The sequence below is a fragment of the Eurosta solidaginis genome, chromosome 3, assembly GCF_040869045.1.
Source record: "Eurosta solidaginis isolate ZX-2024a chromosome 3, ASM4086904v1, whole genome shotgun sequence".
Taxonomy (NCBI): domain Eukaryota; kingdom Metazoa; phylum Arthropoda; class Insecta; order Diptera; family Tephritidae; genus Eurosta; species Eurosta solidaginis.
In genome coordinates this window covers 6,502,486-6,525,377 of record NC_090321.1, presented here as the reverse complement: position 1 = coordinate 6,525,377, position 22,892 = coordinate 6,502,486, and the positions used below count along the sequence as shown (strand labels likewise).

The window sequence follows — 22,892 nt, the reverse complement described above, 5'->3', positions numbered from 1 at the left end:
TAAACCAGCATACAAAGCTCATCGTGTGGAAATAGAAAGGCCGGAGTGGGTAGATACAATTTTGGAAGCTCTGAAGGGATCACAACAGAAAAATGCCGGAGTTATGAAATGTTTCAAGTGCGGTAACCCAGGTCACATTGCACGTCATTGCAGTAGCAATTCCAATAGTTCCAACAATGTGGGTGGCCGTAAAAGCAGAGCTGAAGGAGACGAGCAAATCTCCAAATCCACTCAATCGTTAAACTAAAGCGAGTCAGCCGCAAGGGGCGACAGCTGGCTCCCTCAATTGAATGCCCCATAATCTCTATCTCGCAAATTGGAATAAGGTCAAGCAATCTTACTGTTGGAGGACATGTGGACGGAAAGGAACGGTTACTGACTGTAGATACGGGTGCATCTCATTCCATCATTCGAGCGGATTTAGTCAACAAGAAGATAAGACCATTGCTTGGAGCAAGATTACGTACAGCCACGGGAGAGGACACCCAGATAATTGGAGAAGTAGAATGTGAAGTAGCAATTGGGAACGTCACGGTACTTCACAATTTTATAGTGGCAGGTATTGTTGATGAAATCATAATTGGAGTGAACTTCTTAATCAACCAAGGCATCAAGATCGATATGCAAAGCAAGACGATGCGATATAAGAACATGGATGTGCAACTTAATTTCGGCTACGAGAGAGGCTACAGCAGTAAACGAGTGCTGGTGGAAGAGAGTCAGCAAATACCACCAAAATCAGAAGCAGTCATCTGGGCAAAGGTAGATGGAGATTGTGGGACAAACAAATTGTTGGTTGTCGAAGCAGCAAATAAATCAGCACTGAACATACTTGTAGGAAAAACCCTGGCTATGACAAAACAAGATGGACGTATTCCGGTAAGAGTACTCAATGAGTTAAAGTCACCATTCAATTTGACCAAAGGCGCTATTTTGGGAAGATGCCAAGAGGCCGAAGTAGTTATTAACTGTGAACAGCTCCAGGAATACGTTTCATCTAGTAATACTGATCTTTCAAATGATATCACGGCATGGACGCATGGGCTAGAGGACCCCTATCCGAGTAAGGCAAAACAACTGCTCCTAAAGTACGCGAACATATTTGACCAGGACATTAAACCAGGACGCACCAACGTTGTGAAACACCAAATTGACACTGGAGATGCGAGGCCGATCCGTCAAGCTCCACGTAGTGTTCCACTGGCGAAGCGGGAAGTTGTGAGTCAAATCATTCAAGAAATGAGCGACAGCGGCTTCATCGAACCATCAGCTAGTCCATGGAGCTCACCGGTAGTACTTGTAAAAAAGAAGGATGGAAAAATGAGGTTTTGCGTGGACTACCGGAAGTTGAATGACGTAACGAAAAAGGATAGCTACCCATTGCCAAGAATTGACGACACTCTGGACTCGCTATCTGGTATGAAATGGTTTTCCACGCTGGACTTGAAAAGCGGCTACTGGCAAGTGGAGGTGAATGAGGAAGATAAAGAGAAAACAGCCTTCAGTGTCGGTGATGGTCTTTGGCAATTTACAGTGATGCCTTTTGGACTTTGTAATGCACCAGCTACTTTTGAGAGACTCATGGACCAGGTACTGAAAGGACTACATTGGAAAACATGCTTGGTGTACCTGGACGACATCATCGTATTGGGCAAGAACTTTGATGAACATCTTAAGAACTTGGAGGAAGTTTTCCAGAGAATAGCTGGCGCTGGTCTGAAGCTAAGTCCCAAAAAGTGTGCGCTGTTTAAAAAGGAAGCCAATTATTTGGGTCTCAAGGTAACGACAGAGGGCATCTGCACTGCGAACGAAAAAATAGAGGCTGTAAAGGATTGGCCAAGACCACAGAACCTACATGAATTGAGAAGTTTTCTTGGGCTGTGCACATATTACCGCCGATTTGTACCAAATTTTTCCAGCGTAGCCCATAGCCTCCATGAGCTTACAAGAAAAAACAAAGCTTTTGAATGGAAGAAGGAGCAAGAAGTGGCTTTCCAAACATTGAAGGAGCGTTTGTGCACTGCCCCAATGTTAGCATATCCGATTCCAGGAGCAACATTTATTCTGGATACAGATGCGAGTGGATATGCTATAGGAGGCGTTTTATCACAACTGGTCGATGGACAGGAGAAGGTAGTTGCATATTACAGCCGTTCGATTGGAAAACCAGAGAGGAACTACTGTGTTACGCGGAGAGAGCTGTTGGCATTGGTAGACTGCATTAAACATTTTCACAAATACTTCTACGGCCAGCGGTCAGGACAGATCACGCAGCGTTGAAATGGCTTCTGCAGTTCCGTAATCCGGAAGGACAATTGGCACGGTGGATCGAGCGACTACAAAGCTATGACTTTTCCATTGAGCATCGAAAAGGTAGTACACATGGAAATGCTGATGCAATGTCACGAAGACCATGTAGTTTAGAATGCAAGCACTGTTCAAAAGCCGAGGCTAAAGAAGACATTATAGATGTCCGGCTAATGAATATAACATGTACAGATGAATGGGACAAGCAACAGCTAGAAGATGCAGATCTGTCACGCGTTATGCAAGGGCTCGAACGAAATGAAAGACCAAACAGAGAAGAGATGTCAGCAGAGAGTCCCATTGCGAAGTCATATTGGGCACAGTGGAACAGTTTAGAATTTATATCCGGTTGCCTTCATCGACTATGGGAGAGTGAGGATGGTAAATACAAGAATAAACTGATAGTTGTTCCCAGAAAGAGGATTCCTGACGTGCTCAGCGAGCTGCATAATGGTCCAAGCGGAGGTCATCTTGGAATCACGTAGACGCTCGAGAAGATTAAACAGAGATTCTATTGGGTTGGTTGCCGTCAGTCGGTCACTGAGTGGATTGCGAACTGCGAGGTTTGCAGCAGAGCGAAAGGGCCCAGAACACGAAGTCATGGCCAGATGAAGCAATATAACTCAGGTGCACCATTTGAAAGGATCGCCATGGATGTCGCAGGTCCATTTCCTACTAGTAACCGCGGAAACAAATACGTACTGGTGGTTATGGATTATTTCAGTAAATGGCCAGAGGTATACCCAATCCCAAACCAAGAAGCAGAAACAGTAGCAGAAGTGGTTAAAAACGAATGGGTTGCAAGGTATGGTGTACCAATGGAGCTACATTCTGACCAAGGCAGGAATTTCGAATCAGCTGTGTTCCAGGAAATATGTAAGTCATTGGGCATTCGAAAAACACGGACAACTGCATTGCATCCTCAATCCGATGGTATGGTAGAACGATTCAATAGAACATTGGAGGAGCACTTAAGGAAAGTAGTAGACAAGTACCATAAAGAATGGGATACCCGCTTACCATTATTCTTGATGGCTTACCGATCAGCAGTGCATGAGACAACGGGCCAAACCCCTGCAAAAGTAATTTTTGGCAATGACCTTAGACTGCCAGCTGATTTGAAGTTTGGGATAGATGCCAATGCGGAGAGAAATGTCAGGAAATCCACTAGTGATTTGGAAGAAGAGCTAAGAGAAATACATGATCTGATAAGGCAACGAACAAAGATTATGAGTGACAAGATGAAAGCCAGATACGATAAAGCAATTAATTCAGAAGGTTTTCAGGAAGGAGATTTGGTGCTGTTATACAATCCACAACGTAAAAAAGGTTTGTCCCCGAAATTGCAGTGTAATTGGGAAGGCCCATACAAAGTTGTAAAACGGATCAACGATGTAGTGTACCGCATACAAACCATCGGTAAACCACGAACCAAAATGAAAGTGGTCCATTTGGAAAGGCTGGCAACGTTTAGATCGAGAGATTTGTCTGATCGGGACGATCAGACTTAGGTGGAGGGCAGTGTCACGGATATTACCATCACTAAGTTATCCCATCACTAAGGCGATGCTAAGGCCATGCCAAGCAGTATTTACGTTAATAATCAAATCAAGTATACACATATATAAGGCAGCCCAGAGAGATGTCACACACAGATGCATTTACTTATACGCCTATGTGCGCGCGAGAGACTGTAAACTACAAACATTCACATCAATAATTCAATCTTTATGTATCTACATAAACGAATAAATAATTGCGTCTACACATATGTACGTATACGAGCAGCGCAGCGGCAATGCACAAACACATGCATATATCTTATCTCAGTGGTCACAAGAGAGGGCAATAATTTGTGCACGTAGTTGTGGCTGGCGATTTTGTAGCCGAAACAACTAGTAAGTTCTGGAAATCGAAGAGCCTAGAAGTATGCAGCGTAAACTATAAAAGCGGGGCAAGCGAGTAAGAAGTAATTCAGTTTGATTTGAGATTTGGATTAAGCGCTATCTAGCGAGCTATAGCAGTATTATTTTGAATAGTAGAGTTTCATTTGAGCTGTCAATCAGTTTGGTATTAAGCAAGCTATTCGTTGCAAAGTGCAAGTGTTATTCTGAAGTACTTGAATAAAGGCCATTTTGCATTATTACATATTGGAGTTATTTATTCAACAGTTTAGCGATACGAACTTAGCAGAAGATTGCAAATAAGAGGATTTGCAAGTAAATTCGTTACAATAAGAATTCATTCGAGAAGGCTGTGGCAAAAAGTCTACATCTTGGGAGAAATAGGCGAACGAGGCGCCTGAGAGTATAAAAGTAGCATAGTTCAAGCGATGTGGACTCGTTTGATTTTAACATTTAGTAAATAAAGTACGCGAATAATTCGAAATGTGAAGACTACCACAATATTAGTGCTGTAAATAAAGAGCATTTTATATACAGAATATTTAAAAGTATTAATTTGACAGATCAGTGGTTCCAACGAAAACAGAAGGCACAAATTTAGATATCAAGAATTTCCTGAAATTGTTGTTAAATGTTAAGAAACGCAGCTGCGGTAAGCTAAATTTTGTATTTATTCATCCCACGTTTTTTTGTTAGTCCATATCAGTCAAGTACAGTTTTTGTTATCTGGCATACATTTGCGTAAGGCCAGGCCAGTTTAACAATTACGAACCCAAGCTTGGAGGAATCATTATTGATATCACCTGAACGTTGTCCTCTCAGTTTAGTTGAAATATGCAAAGTTGAAGAGAACAAATAAATGCATCCAATGCAGACCATGCTGGTTTTTCATCACGCGGTGCATTCCAACTAACAAATGTTTGACTTAGAACCGCCTCCCAGAAACGTTAATCGCTACCGAGCAGCAATTGCCGAGTAAGAAATTGGCACTTGCAGAAATGGTATATCCTCCAAATGGTTTCCTTAGATATAAGCTCTTGGAAGATATTATCCCGCAATCTTATTGGTCATCCCTCGTACCCATGTGATGATGTTTACATTTTTTGCACATGTTGCATTTAGCCCTCCTATTTAAAAGGCACACCTTAGGCATGCATCGAGTATACACTAAAGGAAAGCCCTTTGCTGACGGCAACTGCTTCCCATACAATGAACGCCGATAATAACAGCTGGCGCTCCCACATACAACTATACATACATACATTTATCACTTTTACATGTGGTCTTTCATTTGTGCTTTAAGCGTTTACATTGGCTTTTCACATTACTTGACGCGCCACACTGCGAAACGTTCTTAGATATACACTTACATACATACATTTATGTTTTGTCATTTTCATCACTGCCACATTTTGCGGCAAGGCCAAGTATCATACAATCAATTCTGCGTACGATATTGTTCGTGCAACTTATTCAATTTATTATTTTGTTGTTGTTATGCGTGATAGAAAAACATTGTTATTATGTTGTTGTTGTCATTGCTATATGTTCGTTTGTCTAAGTTCATTTGTGTATGTGTTTTTGTGTGTATGTTGCATTTGCAATGAGTTGTAAACATGCTGGACGCATTTTCAATACACGCCAACTTTGCGCCGCAGACAGTTAATTTAAGCTGATTTCATGTTGATAGTAAAAATATTGCCAAGATGTTTGATTGCTGCTTTCTACGTACATATGTTTATTAAGGTATGCATGTTTGAATTGAAGTTTTTCATTGCTGTAGAACGTGTTATTACAATCGTGTTAAATGCTTTCACAAAATATGAGTTTATATGTGCGAAACAAGACGAAGAGTTTATGTAGAAAATATTTTTAATTTCTTACCGTTAGGAGTGCCTGTTTTTATGATTGAAACTAATGTGTTTTTAGCAACAACAAAAAAAAATAGGTTAAATACGCACCGTTCTATGCATTTTGCTGGGTGGGAGCGGCGTTAAGTTCGCGCACAATAATAAAGCAATTAAAATCAACTTTGTATCATTGCAATCATTTTCAGTTACGTTGCAAGTTAACGATGCATAGTTTTGTAACAAAATTGTGGTTTATGTTGTGAAATTAACGCGCTTTGCACTATATTTAATTTTCGTTAGTCGATATAAATCTCAAATTTTAAATTCACAAAACACTACCCGTAAAGAAATTTACCATACATCTTACTTACATCAATGCAATGAATGACATTTACTACAGCTCATTATTTATGAATTATTAACCACCAATGATCACTAATAATTCTCTCAATTTCATGAACCACTAAAACCAAATTGTTCAAAAATCAAAAACAAATAATAATTTACATCTGACTAATAGTCATTGATCATGAGTTGCTATACATTAATCTGCAATCGTAAATCTTTAGGCGTTAGCCATTTATTATTAATAATAAATATAAAACACAATCGTTACCACAATGAAATACTCATGCTAGTCATATTCAATATTCAATTCATTTTGATTACTTAAAAATTTTCCTTACTGACCATTTTTGATTTTAAATTAATAATTAATAGTATCTCTTTTCTCATTAACCATTAGTCACTAAAATTTTTAATACTTAATTTTTAATAATAAATCATAAGTTGAAAATCATCTAGAGTCTTGAATCACACACCATTGCCCAATAAAATCTGTGTTAGTCGCAATCATAGATAATTAATTAAAAACAAATTCAGTTTAGTTAGTCATAATCAAAAGTATAATTTTTTTATTTTTAGCGTATATTTATTAATTGTTATCTTAAATTTAAATCTCTAATCAGAGATCATAGCCAGTAAAATCTTTATTAATTGTAATTATAGATTATATGTAAATCATTAAAAATATTTTTTTTTTGTCCCAATCAGCAGCCATTTTTTATTATTTATTGCGTGTATATATTAATCCTTATCTCAATCTTAAGTCTTCAATCACAGATCATTAGCTAATAAAAGCTATATTATTCGTAATCATTGATTATTCATCAATAAAATAGTTTTTTTTTTATCCTAATCTATAGTAATTGATATTTCTAGAGTGTAGAGTGCACGGCTGCGCAAGCAGTTTTAGTCGTGAGGCCATACTTAATACGGACTCTTTAGTCCTCCTACGTGCAATCAGGGCAACATAAGCAATTCATGTGCAAGATACGTTAACCGGGACGTATACTTTCTAGATGAAGGGAAACGAGCCTCCGAGGGTTCACTTTTGCGTACACGACATAAGGATACACTCTAGCTTGTGTAGACTGCTCACAATGCGATGCGGGAGCAATTACCTCTGTACATTTAAAAAAACGGCAATGCCTTTTCCGATACGCCAGTAATTACCAAAAACCTAACGAATCTTACAAAAAAAAATGTATGTATTATGTGCTTAATTGGTTCTCACATTTTGTTGCCATCTGTATATCATCGTCAGTCATCAAAAATGTGTTAGCTTCAAGAAGCTTTTCGCGCTCCTGAAACTCACCGCCATTATTACGTCATCGCGTTCCATCACTTTTAAAGTCACTGAGTTGACACAAATCGCAGCGAGCATGTGTCATGTTCTTCTTAAAACGAAAAGTGTGCAGCATACTCTATTGCACCCACACACACACTCATATACATGATTGCATCACATGCATTGCATGGCATTGCCATTCGCCTCTTGGCATAATTTTAAGTTTTACTACAAACTTACTTAGTATTTACCTTTGCTTTTACTAGCGTACACTTTCATGTAACTTTTATGAGGAACTAAAATAAGTATTTAGTAAATGTGTGTCTGTTAGGTGTCTTTTTAACGCTTGCAGCCACCAACAACAAGTGCATTGCATGTGCCACGAGAGCTTAAGTGCGCACAGAAACCATTTACGCTGATGTCAAGAAAGCTGACAGGGCTAAAGACTCAATGGCAGCTGTGAACTTGATGTTTATGCGGTTAAGTTGCGCTAACAGTTTAATGCAGACTAGAAAGATGTTATAAAGTACTATAATAACCGCTAGAGAAAAACTACTTTACTCATTGCAGCAGAGGTCAGCGACTTATTGAATTTATCGCAGCAAAACAATCAAATTTTACGTGTTGTTGAAAAATATCAGTTCAAGTGTCTCCGGTAATCGTATCAAAAGCAGTGTAATACTGCCCTTGTAAGCAGCAACATCTTCAATAGCAACAGTCGACATAAAAGATAAAACAAATTAGCACAGCCGTGGACACATTTTCGTTAAAGGAATGTGTTTAACTACACCGCCATACAAAAAAAAAAAAAATGTCGGCACTGGTAATGCCACACCTGTATGCTGATGCGTTTTCAGACCGAAGAAAACGAATTGGCTATTATAATAGGCCTAGTGGGTTCCGGTTGGCTCTAGGCTCAGAAACACTTAAACGTCAGCAATTTTTTGTCTGATTTTCGTCGTTAAAGCTGAACCCGTAAGGTAGTGGTGGCGGGTGGTGTTATCTATAAACAATAAGTCATCTTGGATATTTGAGCTTAATTTTATCACCTAACTAAACTCTAAACCAGACTTAGCTCTATACTTATACTAAAACAAAAAACCCTCTATTCAACAAAAACTTGTATCGCTGTTCAGTTATGAGAGAGATACTGAAAAACTAACGGGTCTTCTCTCGTCAGTGGTCTTTGGCACTAAAAGGCGCATATTTACTGCAGTTAGCCTGTATCGCAACTACGCATCTTTAGATTGGAATATCGTCTTTCGTGTTTTCAAGGCTATAGAACTACATAGGCTCATCTAAATCATATTGTAATTTGCATTAGCGGCTTCCTTTTTTGCGGAAAATGGCAACAGATAAAAGGCTCAGACTAATTTTTTGGATTGGCTGACAGTATGTTCTACTGACCCCGCTACCTGAGCGACTGCAAACATCTAGCTTGCAAGCTACCTAGAAATATTAAGAAAGTTTTTTTTTTTTAATGCTTACACTAAGATGAAGGTAAATTATCAATCAGTTAATTAAATCTCTTTTCTGTATCAATGGAAACATACCCTTTTACAGTTTGCTATATCAGTTATTCAACACTTCCTCTTTCTGCCTTGCCTAAACGACGCATTCGCTCAGAATGTAACCCGTCAGCTCATCCCTCAGCTGATAAAAGCGACAGATTTGTGTATCCGCTAGATTTAGCTTCTAAGGTGATTTCGTAGATTACCTTGTCTCGTATAGTACCCAGTATTAGTTCATAGGTCCTCTCTGCTTCTATGAATGAGCTTAGCTAATATTCTCGTTGTGTTCAGTGCTGTCTGAAATTCTTTGTTTCCAAATTACTTATGGTTTCCTAGTGTAGGTATGGGGACCATGTTATGCTGCTATAGTATCCAGCTCGGCTAGGTAGTCTGCCTGTTCATTACCTTCATGTCGTTGATACCCGGGATTGCATGGATTTCTGCTTAAAAATAGTCGGTTAGCATCCTTTTGTTGTTGATTTCTTGAAGTTCGACACATAGATACCAGCTCCCGAACCAGACCTCTGAGTCAGCATCACTTTATGAATTCCCTGTTTCTCAAAGGGTTCTGTCCTGAAGCGACACCTACAATGAGATTCTGAGCGTAGGAGCCATTGCACCGTGTAGTTGCAATATGGGATTTTCTATCTTATTACTTTCAAATGCCATGTCATGTTTCCGATATTAAGCTTAGAAATATTTTGAAGTTTCTCTACTAGAATAGGGAAGGGAGGTATTCCTACTACGGCACTAAATACATCACAAGGGGACGTTCTCATCGCATCCATTTTGCCAATACAAAGCAGTAAATGCGGTTTTTTAATTTTGTTATTTTTTTTTTTCTTAACATGGACTTTGGCTACCAAAATAAGGAATCAGAGATGACTTTTGGTTTCATAACATCATTAAATGTCCAGTTTACCATTCTGGGAGATAGCCTTCATGTTTTTCCAAAGCAGCATCTATTTAGTAGCGTGAGTTAGCCTACCGCTGAAAAAACAAGTGTAGATGTAAGTAAGTTACTTTTGACTCTCTCAACATCTTCTCCATTTCTAGTTTTTTTTCTTTTTAAATTCTTTTATTGTGTTTTCTACTTGGCCTAAAGCAGCTAAGTTGCTTTAAGTACTATTTTTCTTTTTTTAATTCCTCATATTTCACTTCACATTTTTGACATCCGACTGCTCACTGAAAAAACAAATACGATTTAAATTGTAATGATTTCATTTCATGTGTGCTTACTGCACACACCCTTCAGCAGCCAGCTTCGATAGCTTAAAGAAAAATGAAAAGTGCGCAGCAATAACTAAAAATCAATGCGACTGCTTGCTCACTTCCTTACTTTCCACCACCGCAGCCTTAACTGACTCATTCACACAACGATGCCAACACTTAAATCGTGTCGCACATTCGATCTCGTGAGCTCGATAAAAGTTAATTTGCTACAGCTCGAACGTCAGGCAATTTTAACTGCTGCTTTAGCTCGCCCGTACACTTCTTCCCACTAGACGATATGTCAGAGTTTGCCGCCTTCCTACGATCCTGCTTAATCTTTTCTACAACTTTTCTTTTGCAATTATAATTAGATTTTTTTTTTCTTTCTTCACTTTCTTCACTCTACTTACTTTACGCGCGATTACGAGTGCCGATGAAACCGCGATAAGAAATGCAAACTGAAATTGAGCTGCATTGAGTTGAATTGCCTTTCCTCGCATTGCTCAAAGTTTTATTGCTGTAAGTACTTGTTCTTTCTCTGCAATTTGTTCGCTACACATAAAAACTTACGTTGGTAAGTGTGTAAAGTGTTTTGCTCAGCGCAGAAATCAAATTATGAAATTCACGACCGTGTCCGACACACAGATTAGAAAGAGATTAAGTTGAGATAATGAAATTGCTTACATGGATTGTGTAGTGAAGTGAAGAAGTGGTCGTTATCATAGCAAAGGGATGGCAAAGAGCTGTGCGGACGATACACGACTAAACCCACAAACTTGTACACATACTGATGTTGGCAACCAGGAAAAGACAGTTTAAACTCAATGACATGGCAAACAATATTGACTAACTCACCGACCGTTAATGGGGAATTGACAGCAAATTTAGCGGCGATAGCAAACGCATATTGACAGTTGATGAAAATAAAAACTGGCTAGTTTTAGGTTATGTTGCGAAACTTAAGTAGAGAAAACGTGTAAGAAAAGAGAAAAGCTCAAAGTTTTTCCATAGCGTTAAATCCATTTTCTTAATCAGTTATATTCGACATTTTTCTATTTTTTTTTTAACTAGCGATGTATATTCAAACAATTTTCCTTCAAATTTGGTTTCGAGACAAACCGGTTTCGACGTCTTGCCATCATCAGTGTCGATTTTCGTTCTGATGATGGCACAATGCCGAAACCGGTTTGTCTCGAAACAAAATTTGACAATGGATGACGGAAAATCGTTCCGATATACATCATTTATGTACCCTGTCGGAAAATCAAGAAAACAATATAAATTGTTTAACTAACCTTAACTAATTGTTGTTAAATTTTTATTCCATTTTAGACTTACCTCTAAATAATTACGAATGTAACGGGAGTACTCTCAGCCATATATTGAAGCTGGTCTAGGGTAAGTTGAAAGCTCAATTGAAATCGATAAATTAATTGTATATGTCATTCGCATAGCAGCTTGAATGACTCTTACTTGCCCATAGTGCTAATTAGTATTCAGTATTTTAAGAGAATGGAATATATAAAAGGATTTAAAAAGAAAAAAATTAACATTGGAAACCATTTTGTTTAAGCTTTATTCAACAGTTGCAAGCTGTAGCTCATCACAGAAAAGCAGAGCAATATCCCAGCTGATGAGAGGTTACTCCCAGCTAGTACTATCGTTTAATTTAATTGAAGCGATTTAGGTAATCCGGATAAGCACCGGTGGGCACTAAACTTCCCGTACACTGAGCAAATAAACTCTTTTTTCAACTCTTCGCCGGATAATGTTATTGTAACGAATTTACTGCAATTCCCCTTATTTGCAATTTCTGCTAACGTCCGTATCGCTAAATTGTTGAATAAATAACTCCAATATTGAATAATGGAAAAATGGCCTTTATTAAAGTACTTCACAATAACACTTATACTTTGCAACTAGCTGGCTTAATAACCAAACTGACTGATAGCTTAAATGAAACTGATCTATTGCCCGACAGATAGCGTGCTTAACTGAAACGGCCCATAGCGCCTCAATCGCTGATGCTTTTATACTCTGTGATTTCCTCGTGGCATCTTCTAGGCGCTTCCAGAATTTTACTTAGTTAGTTATACATTTCTCAGCTACAACTACAGATGTATAATTTTTATAGCTTCTCTCAATCCCCTTATGCGCTTGTATGTGTGAGCGACACTTCAACAATCACAATTGCATACCTTTAGGAGCATTTCAGATAAGATATCTGCATGTGCTTGTGCGTTGCTCTCAGCTGCGTGTACCTACATATGTGTAGACATAATGATTGATTCGTTTATGTAGATACATAATGATTGATCTATGGATGTGCATACAAGGCGCTGCTTAGAGATGGCAGCACCCCTTAGTTTTGCTAATATTCGTAACAATATAATCAGATCAAATATACCACCTGTATAAGACGAAGAGAGTGACCTACCTTGGGTAAAGTTTGCTTGACTGGCTCAATTTTCAGTTGAATTTCATGCTCTCACCTATTCAGAAACAAACCATTGATACACCTAATATCTGTTTCAGAGTTGGCAAATATTTGTGTACCTGTGACTTAAACGCAGCTACTAAAATATCTCAGTAAGTTTCAGAGACAGCTTGGAAGAAGTAACTGTGTGACTGTTTGACTGTAACAGCATCTGCTCCTCGTGCCCAATCTCCCAATAATAGCAAGCACATTTTTTCGATGTTACTTTACCCGGGGCTTGACCCAAGAACTTCAGGGTAAAAGGCGGAGCACGCTACCACCATACCACCAACTCTGTTGTAGTGCTGGTTTCTTAGTCATTTTGACTTCATTAGGCTGTTGACAACTGATATGGTGATATGATGCAAATTGTGTAGTGAAGTTCTACAGAGGCATGAAGTTCTGCACCCATTATCATAAAGCAGTACGAAGCGTTTTTTCCTATGCGTGGTAACTTTTCCTAGTTCATTAACGGTTATCTTACGATAATCGATTTTCGAAACAAAACCGATCTCCCTCCTGCTTCATGGAAGAGGATAAGCGCCAGCAGAACTTTCAAAGTGGCGATTTAATGATATTCCGTACATTTTTTATACATAATTCGAAAGAAATGAGAGATTATCCAAGAGAGCTTTTGAAAATATTGTTTTTAAGTCATAAGGTGATTTTGAAGCGGCTCTAGGAGTGTTCGAGAGAAAAGTTCTTCGAAAGAGTTATGGACCTCTTTAGCGATGAGCTGTACGAGCTTTACGCAAACATCAACCTAATCCAGCGAATTAAAAAAATACACGGCTGTGCTGACTAGGCCATGTTATGCGAATGAAAGATGACGCTCCGGCTAAGAAAGTGTTTCTATCGGAACCCGCCTATGGGAGCAGAGGAAGAGAGCGGCCTACACTCAGCTGAAAGGACCAGGTGGAAAACGATTTAAACAACCTTGGTGTGACCAATTGGCGCCGGTTGGCAGAGAGGAGAAGCGACTGGTGCGCCTTATTGGACAAACACAAAACATATAGCTAGTAGATCCATCTAGACTATTGGACATATGTGTACCAAATTTTACCCGAATCCGTCCAGCTGTTCTTACGTGACTGAGTTACAAAAACAAACGTCTGGACAAGCAAACTTTCGCATTGATAATATTAATAAGATAAGATAAGATGGATCACTTATCATTTTCAACTAATCAACAATGAATCATTCAATCAATGATTTGCACATCGAGACACGCATAATACATCAATAATAAATAAAATATAGGTTTAGTTCTAATTCGATTGTCACATAATTTCAAAAATTCACTCCAACCAAATCAGAGTAAAACATGTAGATCCCGTTCCTAGAATTGGTGGGAAAAATTAAAAAGCAGCGCCTGACAAATTTGAAGTGAAACTTCGGAAATTCATTGCTTAGAAGTAGAACACGAGGCTCATGGTAAATTTCCAAAATGCGTCAAGAGATGGCAGCTGTTCTAATGATGTTTGTTTAAAGCTAAGAAATATTCTAAAAAATAACCGCACGCGCACGCATACATATGGATAATGTTAATACGTGCTTTTTATCAGCAAATAAGTATGTACAGTAAAAAAATTATTTTTCTAATTTGAAATGATTTGTCGCTTTGGGTTTTTTTTCTCAAAACAATGAGACATGCCTCACAAGTAAAAAAAAAAAAATATAAGGCACGATATCTTTAGGAGGATATTTAAGCCAAGCTTGTCCAACAAATTAAAGGAACGGGGCCGACATGTTTAATGCCAACTCCCAACGGCATCTATAAGGAGATGAATTTTCACTCCAGAAGCTTTTTATGGTAGAAATACACTTGGAGTGTTTGTCAAACCACTGCATGAGGACGACGAAAAGTATTCTTTTTTTTTCAAAAAACAGTTATCGCTTTTGCAGCAGTTTTTTGAAAAAAAAAAATATGTTTTGGGTTTTGGGGAGTGTGTTGGTCGAAAAATTGACCCTTTCACCATTTTTATACTCAGTTGAGCAGAGCTCACAGAGTATCTTAACTTTGATTGGATAACGGTTGATTGTACAGGTATAAAGGAATCGAGATAGATATAGACTTCCATATATCAAAATCATCAGGATCGAAAAAAAAATTTGATTGAGCCATGTCCGTCCGTCCGTCCGTCTGTCCGTTAACACGATAACTTCAGTAAATTTTGAGGTATCTTGATGAAATTTGGTATGTAGGTTCCTGAGCACTCATCTCAGATCGCTATTTAAAATGAACAATATCGGACTATAACCACGCCCACTTTTTCGATATCGAAAATTTCGAAAAACCGAAAAAGTGCGATAATTCATTACCAAAGACGGATAAAGTGATGGAACTTGGTAGGTGAGTTGAACTGATGACGATGAATAGAAACTTAGTAAAACTTTGGACAATGGGCGTGGCCCAAAGAAGGTAATTTAAAAGTTTTGCAAGCTGTAATTTGTCAGTCGTTGAAGATATCATGATGAAATTTGACAGGAACGTTACTCCTATTACTATATGTAGGCTTAATAAAAATTAGAAAAATCGGAGAACGACCACGCCCACTTTAAAAAAAATTTTTTTTTAAAGTGAAATTTTTACAAAAAATTTAATATCTTTCCAGTATATAAGTAAATTATGTCAACATTCAACTCCAGTAATGATATGGTGCAACAAAATTCAAAATAAAAGAAAATTTAAAAATGGGCGTGGCTCCGCCCTTCTTAATTTAATTTGTCTAGGATACTTTTAATGCCATAAGTCGAACAAAAATTTACCAATCCTTGTGAAATTTGGTAAGTGCATATTTTCTATGACGATACTTTTTTCTGTGAAAATGGGTTTTTATACACAGTCGACCATCTGTCCTTCCGCTCGATAACTTGAGCAAAAATTGATATGTCTTTACTAAACTTAGTTCACTTACTTATCTGCACTCACTTCATCTTGGTATTAAAAAAGTTCGAAATCCGACTATGACCGCGCCCACTTTTTCGATATCGAATATTTCGAAAAATGAAAGAAATGCCATAATTCTATACCTAATACGAAAAAAGGGATGAAACATGGTGATTGGATTGGTTTTTTGACGCAAAATATAACTTTAGAGAAAACTTTGTAAAATGGGTGTGACACCTTCCATATTAAATAGAAGAAACTGAAAAAGTTCTGCAGGACGTAATCAAAAGCCATTGGAATCATGGCAGGAATTCTGTTCGTGGTATAACATATATAAATAAATTAGCGTGTCCGACAGGTGATGCTCTGGGTCGCCCCTAGAAAACACCTTCACATATGCAACTAAGGGCCACTCGCTTTTAAAACCCTCATTAATACCTTTAATTTGATACCCATATCGTACAAACACTTTATAGAGTCACCCCTGGTCCACCTTTATGGCGATTTCTCGAAAAGGTGTCCACCTATAGAAGTATGGCCCACTCCCTTTTAAAATACCCTTTAACACCTTTCATTTGACAACCATGTCATACAAACACATTCAAGGGTTATCCTAAGTTCATTTTCCTATATGGTGATTTTTCCTTATATTGTCTCAAAATCTCTCACCTGTAATGTTCGGTTACAAACGAACTTACCATTCCTTAGATACTTGTTATTGTTCAAATTCGCGCCTCTGCAGTCGTTTGACAAACACTCCAAGTGTATTTCTAGTATGAAAAGCTTCTTGGGCGAAAATTCATCTCCTTACAGATGCCGTTGGGAGTTGGCATTAAAAAAAGACAAGCTTGGACCTAATCTCCTCCTAGTTATATCGCTCCTTATATTTGTTCTTTTTTTTGTTTTACTTGTGAGGCATGTCTCATTGTTTTGAAAAAAAAACCCATGGCGACAAATCATTTCAAATTAGAAAAATAATTTTTTACTGTACATACTTATTTGTTGATAAAAAGCACGTATTAACATTATCCATATGTATGCGTGCGGTTACTTTTTAGAATATTTCTTAGCTTTAAATAAACATTATTAGAACAGCTGCCATCTCTTGACGCATTTGTGAAATTTACCATGAGCCTCGTGTTCCACTTCTAAGCAATGAATTTCCGAAGTTTCACTTCAAATTTGTCATGTGCTGCTTTTTAATTTTTCCCACAAATTGTAGGAACGGGGTCTACATGTTTTACTCTGATTTGGTTGGAGAGCATTTTTGAAATTATGTGACAAACAAATTAGAACTTAACCTATTTTTATATATTATTGATGTATTGTGCGTGTCTGTATGTGCAAAAATGCTAACACGTGATAAATACGCATTTGAAATGCTAATTTTGAGCTCCACGGATATACGCCTACAAATTCCAACACCCATCTACCAACACATCAATAAGTACGTGACGAGCATATACAATTAATTGTTGACTAGTTGAAAACGATAAGTATCTATCTTATCTTATTTTATTGATATTATAAATGCTAAAGTTTGGATGTTTGGATGTGTGGATATCCAGACATTTGTCCTTGTGACTCAATCACGCAAGAACGACTGGACGGATTCGGATACAGGTTGACCTACATATAGCCAATAATCTAGAAGAATCTTCATACGAGCTATATGTTTTTGGGACACGGATAGATAATAGTCTACTAACTCAGTCTAAAAACTTTTAGAAAATGGAAGGTGGGGAGAGGGAGTTAGTCCAACGACCCCTTCGAAAAATTACTTTTTAATAATTTTTACACATTATAACTTTAAGTACGAGTATACTGACCTTCACCAATATTACAAACTCAATGGGTGAAATAAGTCGAGGGCTTACAAAGTGAGCAGTGACAGCCTTCATCCACCGCCCTCCCTTCTCACCCTATGGTGCAAAATCTATATGTTGTTATAACTCGAAATAAATTTTCTCCTAAATCAATAATTTTTGGTATCTGGCTCACAGGTTGAGATCTAAACAGATCTGGAAAACGATCAGTGGTGCTCTCCGTCGCCTTCCGCCATCCTCGCTCCTTCAATTGTTTTAATAACTTTCATGAAGATGAAATGGTAGATATATTAACTTCATCACGAATTTTAAAATTGTAAGTCCTTAAAGAAAAAAGTAGACTCACAAATAAGTATAAGGATGAACAGCTGAATTTATTTAGCCATGCCCCTCTGTGGGTCTGTCTGTTTGTAAGCAAACTAGTCCCTCAATGTGTGAGCTGTCTTGATAAAATTTGGTGAGTGGGTATATTTAGATGTCGGAATCGGCCGGATCGGACCATTATAACATATATCCCCCACAATACCGATTTTTCAGAAAAAAGGATTTTTGTCATATCTTCCTCAATTTATCAGATTGAAGCTTCACACTTCACCAAATTCTTTCGTATATTGCACATATTATTGTCTAAACGAATGGATGAGATCGGTCGTATATATATCCCCCACAACCGGTTGTTCAGATATGAAGCTTTTCGTAATTACTCCCCCATTTTAACAGCTAGAGGCTTCAAATTTCACCGAATGTTTACGTATAGAGCATTAATTGTTTTCTGATAAAATTGTATAGATCGGTAATAAATATAGTATATATCTCATACAACCGATTGTTCAGATAACAATCTTTTGTTGTTGAAATAAGTGATTCGTGGTCATAGTTTTTACATGCAGACCACAAAAAACGTGAATCTTTGCATCCTCACACAAAGTACCTACCTATTTTTATACCCAGCTGTACTTGTACACAGGGAATTATAACTTTGATTGGATAATGATTGGTTGTGAAGGTATAAAGGAATCGAGATATATATACACTTCCATATATCAAAATCATCAGTATCGAAAAAAATTTGATTGACCCATGTCCGTCCATCTGTACTTTAACACGATAACTTGAGTAAATATTGAGATATCTTCACCAAATTTGGCACACTAGCTTATCTTAACCCAGAATAAATTGGTATTGAAAATAAGCGAAATCGGATGATGACCACGCCTACTTTTTATATATTATATAACATTTTGGAAAACACAAAACACCTGATTATTTAGTAAATAATACATGTAGAATGTTGAAATTTGACGTGTGGATTAATAGTGAGACTCTGAATGAAAATTTGAAAAAAATTCTTAAATAGGCGTGGTAGCTCCCACTTGTGAAATCAATTTTACAAATATTATTAATCGCAAATGAAAAATCGTTAAACCTATTGTAACAAAATTCGGCAGAGAGGTTGCTTTTACTACATGGAATACATTTAAGAAATATTAACGAAATCGGTTAAGGCCTTCGCAAACTTGTATTTAAAAGATTATTGAAAGGGTCTTGGATGAATAAAATAAGCTATATCTTTGCAAAAAAGAGCTTTATATCAATGGTTTTTAATTTCCCAAGTGGATTTATAACAATAGGAAAAACTTCGAATTTAAAAAAATGGGCGTGGCAACGCCCTTTTATGACTAAGCAATTGTAACACTATTAAGCACACAAAACAAACAACAACATCATTTCAAATGTACAGCTGGGTATGTAAAGTTAGGTTTTACCCGAACTTAGACTTCCTTACTTGTTTTATTTTATATTTATCTATATATTTCTTATACAGGCGATTATTTGGATATTACGAATGGGATAAGATTATTCTTCAGTCCCATTCATGAAAGGTATGAAGTCTTCTGCACGGCCGAAGACAGTCCCGTTCTTACTTGTGATTAACACGCTTTTATTAGCTTTACCTGTATGTTTATGATTAAGTGTTAGTTCGTAACTTTTAATTCGTTTCAACATGCCTGGTGCCTTATTAACATGCTTTTATAATTAGCTTCACCTTATTTCTAATCCCGTTAGGTTTATTTCGGGACCCTTCCGTGATCAATTCTATATGATTTTCGGTATTGGTCAGGGATCCCGTCAGAGTAATTTCGGTATTAGTTGGGGACCCTTCAGATATCATTTCTGAATGGTCTTCGGGATCCCGTCGGGGTAATTTCGTGATTTTTTCTGTATTATTTTGGGCCCCTCGGGCATTATTTCTGTATAGTTTACGGGATCAGTCTGGGATCCCGTCGTGGTCATTTCTTGTGTTTTTCTGGACTATTTCAGGAATCATTTAGGGACCCTTCCGAGATCAAATCTGGATCCGTCCTGGATTGCGTCAGGGTCATTTCGGGCCTTTTCCGGGAAAATTTTGGGACCCTCCCGCTATCATTTCTGGAAGGTTTTCGGATTTCCGTCGGAGTAATTTCGGGACTTTTTCTGGACTATGTCGTATAATTTATGGACCCTTAAGGGATATTTTGTGGATGGTGTTTAAGATCCGTCCGGGAGCCCGTCAGGGCTATTTCGGAACTTTTTCGGTACTATTTCGTTATCATTTGGGGACCCTATCAGGTTATCAGCTCATTTAGTTCTTTCTTTTGCTCTATTAAAAAAATAAAGTACATTAGGCAGAAACAATTTTTTAAAGAGATAACTTGATAAGTCAGCTAACGTGAATCCCATATATTTTATTTTCCCCTTGTGGACGGGCCGCAGCTATAGGGTAGTTTAAATATAAAGCTAATATAATAAGAAACTTCTATAGAAATATAATTTTAAAAAGCTGTATAAATATTTTGTATTTTTCATCATTAAGGGCATTGAAATTTTAATTAGGAACTTCTAACCAAAAATTTACTCAGGTTGAATGGGTTTAGTGGGAAAAATTATTCCTTAGTATAATTAGCTTTAATTCAAATGTAGAACTGTTTTTTTTTACCTTTATATTAAGTCGCTTTCATGTTTGTCCCCTCATTTCCATACGAATTTTTTGACCCACGGAAAAGTCTTTTTCGGTAACCTCCCGTTGAGCTAGACACTTGATACTTAGAGCATAGTTCAGATCTAGGAGACATTACAATGCAAGTGAAAAACAAATCCGCTAGGTAGCGCACGACGGGATCCCGAAGAGATATACAGAAAATTTTTTTTAAAATTGAAATTTTGCGATCGACTTTTAACTAACTTCTCGGTGATCCACAGACTTGAAACTTGGCGCATAGTTTGCGAGTCGATGGCGCTACAATTCGAGGGAAACAAAATGCCGCCAGGTGGCAGACGAATAGAGATAAACGAAAATCCCTGAAAATCTCTGAAAAAACGCAGGGAATCTTGCGATCGAATTTTAAGTAACTTCCCGGTGAGTAGATACCTGAAACTTGGACCGTGAGTCAGAACCCGGTGACAATGCAATATTTGATCAAAAAAAATTCGCTAGGTGGCGCATAGATCGAGATATTAAGAAAATTAATTTTGATTTGGGAATTTTTAAATCCATTTTTAACTAACTTCCCGGTGACCTAGAGACTTGAAACTTGGCACACAGTTCGAGGCTTGGTGTCAATACAATTTGTAGAAAACAAAGTTCCGCTAGGTGGCGTGCTAATTGAGATAAGTACATATCCCTGAAAAACGAGGGGAATCTTGCGTTCGATTTTTGAGTAACTTGCCGGTGAGCTAGTGACTTGGAACTAGGGCGGTGGGTCAGAACCCGGTGACGATGCAACACTTGATCAAAACAAAATTCGCTAGGTGGCGCACGCGGATCGAGATGGTAAGAAAACAAATTTTAATTTGGGAATCTTTCAATCCATATTTAACTAACTTCCCGGTTACCTAGATACTTGAAACTTGGCACTTAGTAAGAGGCCTGGTGACAATACACCTTATAGAAAACAAATTTCCGCTAGGTGATGCGCTAGTCAAGATAACTGCAAATCCTTTAAAAACGGGGGGAATCTTGCGATCGATTTTTAAGTGACTTCCCGGTGAGCTAGAGACCTGAAACTTGGGCCGTGAGTCAGAACCCGGTGGCAATGCAATATTTGATCAAAAAATTTCGCTAGGTGGCGCATGGATCGAGTTATTAAGAGAATTAGTTTTGTCTTTCAATCCATTTTTAACTAACTTCCCGGTTACCCAGAGACTTGAAACTTGGCACTTAGTTAGAGGCCTAGTGACAATTTTAAATAATCAATTAGTTAATCCCAAGTACATGGTTTGCCTTAAATTGAAAGACTGCGCTCCACCTTTATAATTTTAAATCCAAAAATTCTTGTACAAGAGCTATTGTTAAAGTTTTTAGTCAAAATTCAACAAGATTATGTCTGTATTAAAGGAAAAATTGTTTTCTATTTTTTGGTCCGTTAATATAAAGGTAGTCCTAAAAATTTTTCTATCATCTTTTTATTATTTTTCAAATTCCTGGAATCTATTTTTATTTATTTTTCATTCACACGACCCAATTATGTATAAATAGCGCCCACAAAATTGATCTTGGTGTAGTTTATACTTAAAAAGCCAAGGAAATAGTCATAAACTAAAAACAATTGTTAAAATGAATTTCGGGAAATATTTCGCGCTCTTATTTCTTATGCTTAGCTGCCTATTAACTTATACTAATTCTCAAGCTCCCACCAGACCGATCAGGTCGGCGAAAATAGACAAGAGTCCATATTTAGTATCCATACACTATAACCAAGTATATGTCTGTGTGGGTTCGTTAGTCACTGATGAGATGGTGCTTACAGCTGCAAGTTGCGTGTTTCATTTATATAAGGACTTTTTAATTGTTGCAGCTGGTATAGCGGATTTATGTGATAAAGGCGTACATGGACAACTTAAAAATGTGATGGACATAAATATTCCACTAAAGTATGATCACAAAACAAAACATATGGATGTTGCTTTGATAAAATGTGAAAAATTTAACCTCCGGGATGAAACAATAGACATAATACCAATAGGAGATTGCTCTACTACATTTCTAAAGAAAGCAAAATTACGAGTTGGTGGATGGGGTTGGACAATTGAAAACTATCTCGAATCTTCTACCTTGTCTTCATTACCATTTAGTTATTGTGCGAATCTTTATAAAAGTGCAGGAATAACTTTTACATTATCAATGATTTGTGCTCGTCATGAAAAGGATGATGTGTGCGTTAAAGATCTTGGGGCACCGGCCGTTATCAACAAAAAACTTTATGCTGTGGCATCATCTAATCCGCATTGTACGGACGTCGAGTCCAC

General features: G+C 37.5%; 2 protein-coding genes and 1 long non-coding RNA gene across 16 annotated transcripts in view; 1 reads left to right on the top strand and 2 right to left on the bottom strand.

The window, feature by feature from the left end:
* Positions 1-22,892, top strand: part of Fili (Fish-lips) — a 603,882-nt gene that overhangs the window by 306,622 nt on the left and 274,368 nt on the right. For all 9 annotated transcript variants that reach the window (XM_067770548.1, XM_067770551.1, XM_067770543.1 and 6 more), the window contains one exon: positions 11,747-11,812. The gene's annotated coding sequence lies outside the window, so the exon portion shown is untranslated. The remainder of the gene's footprint in view (positions 1-11,746; positions 11,813-22,892) is intronic.
* LOC137243186 (uncharacterized) overlaps positions 1-22,892 on the bottom strand; it is a 116,517-nt gene that overhangs the window by 39,312 nt on the left and 54,313 nt on the right. The window contains exon 1 of one of the 6 annotated variants that reach the window (XM_067770557.1): positions 11,099-11,152. The exons of the other annotated variants lie outside the window; for them this stretch is intronic. Coding sequence (XP_067626658.1) covers positions 11,099-11,137 — 39 coding nt within the window. The 5' untranslated portion in view covers positions 11,138-11,152. Of the gene's footprint in view, positions 1-11,098; positions 11,153-22,892 lie in introns of those variants that run through there. 6 annotated transcript variants of the gene reach the window in all.
* LOC137243187 (uncharacterized) lies at positions 7,123-11,020 on the bottom strand. Its single transcript, XR_010950470.1, has 3 exons — positions 10,825-11,020; positions 10,442-10,761; positions 7,123-10,387 (listed from the first exon to the last, which is right to left on the bottom strand). It is a non-coding gene; the product is annotated as an uncharacterized lncRNA (long non-coding RNA).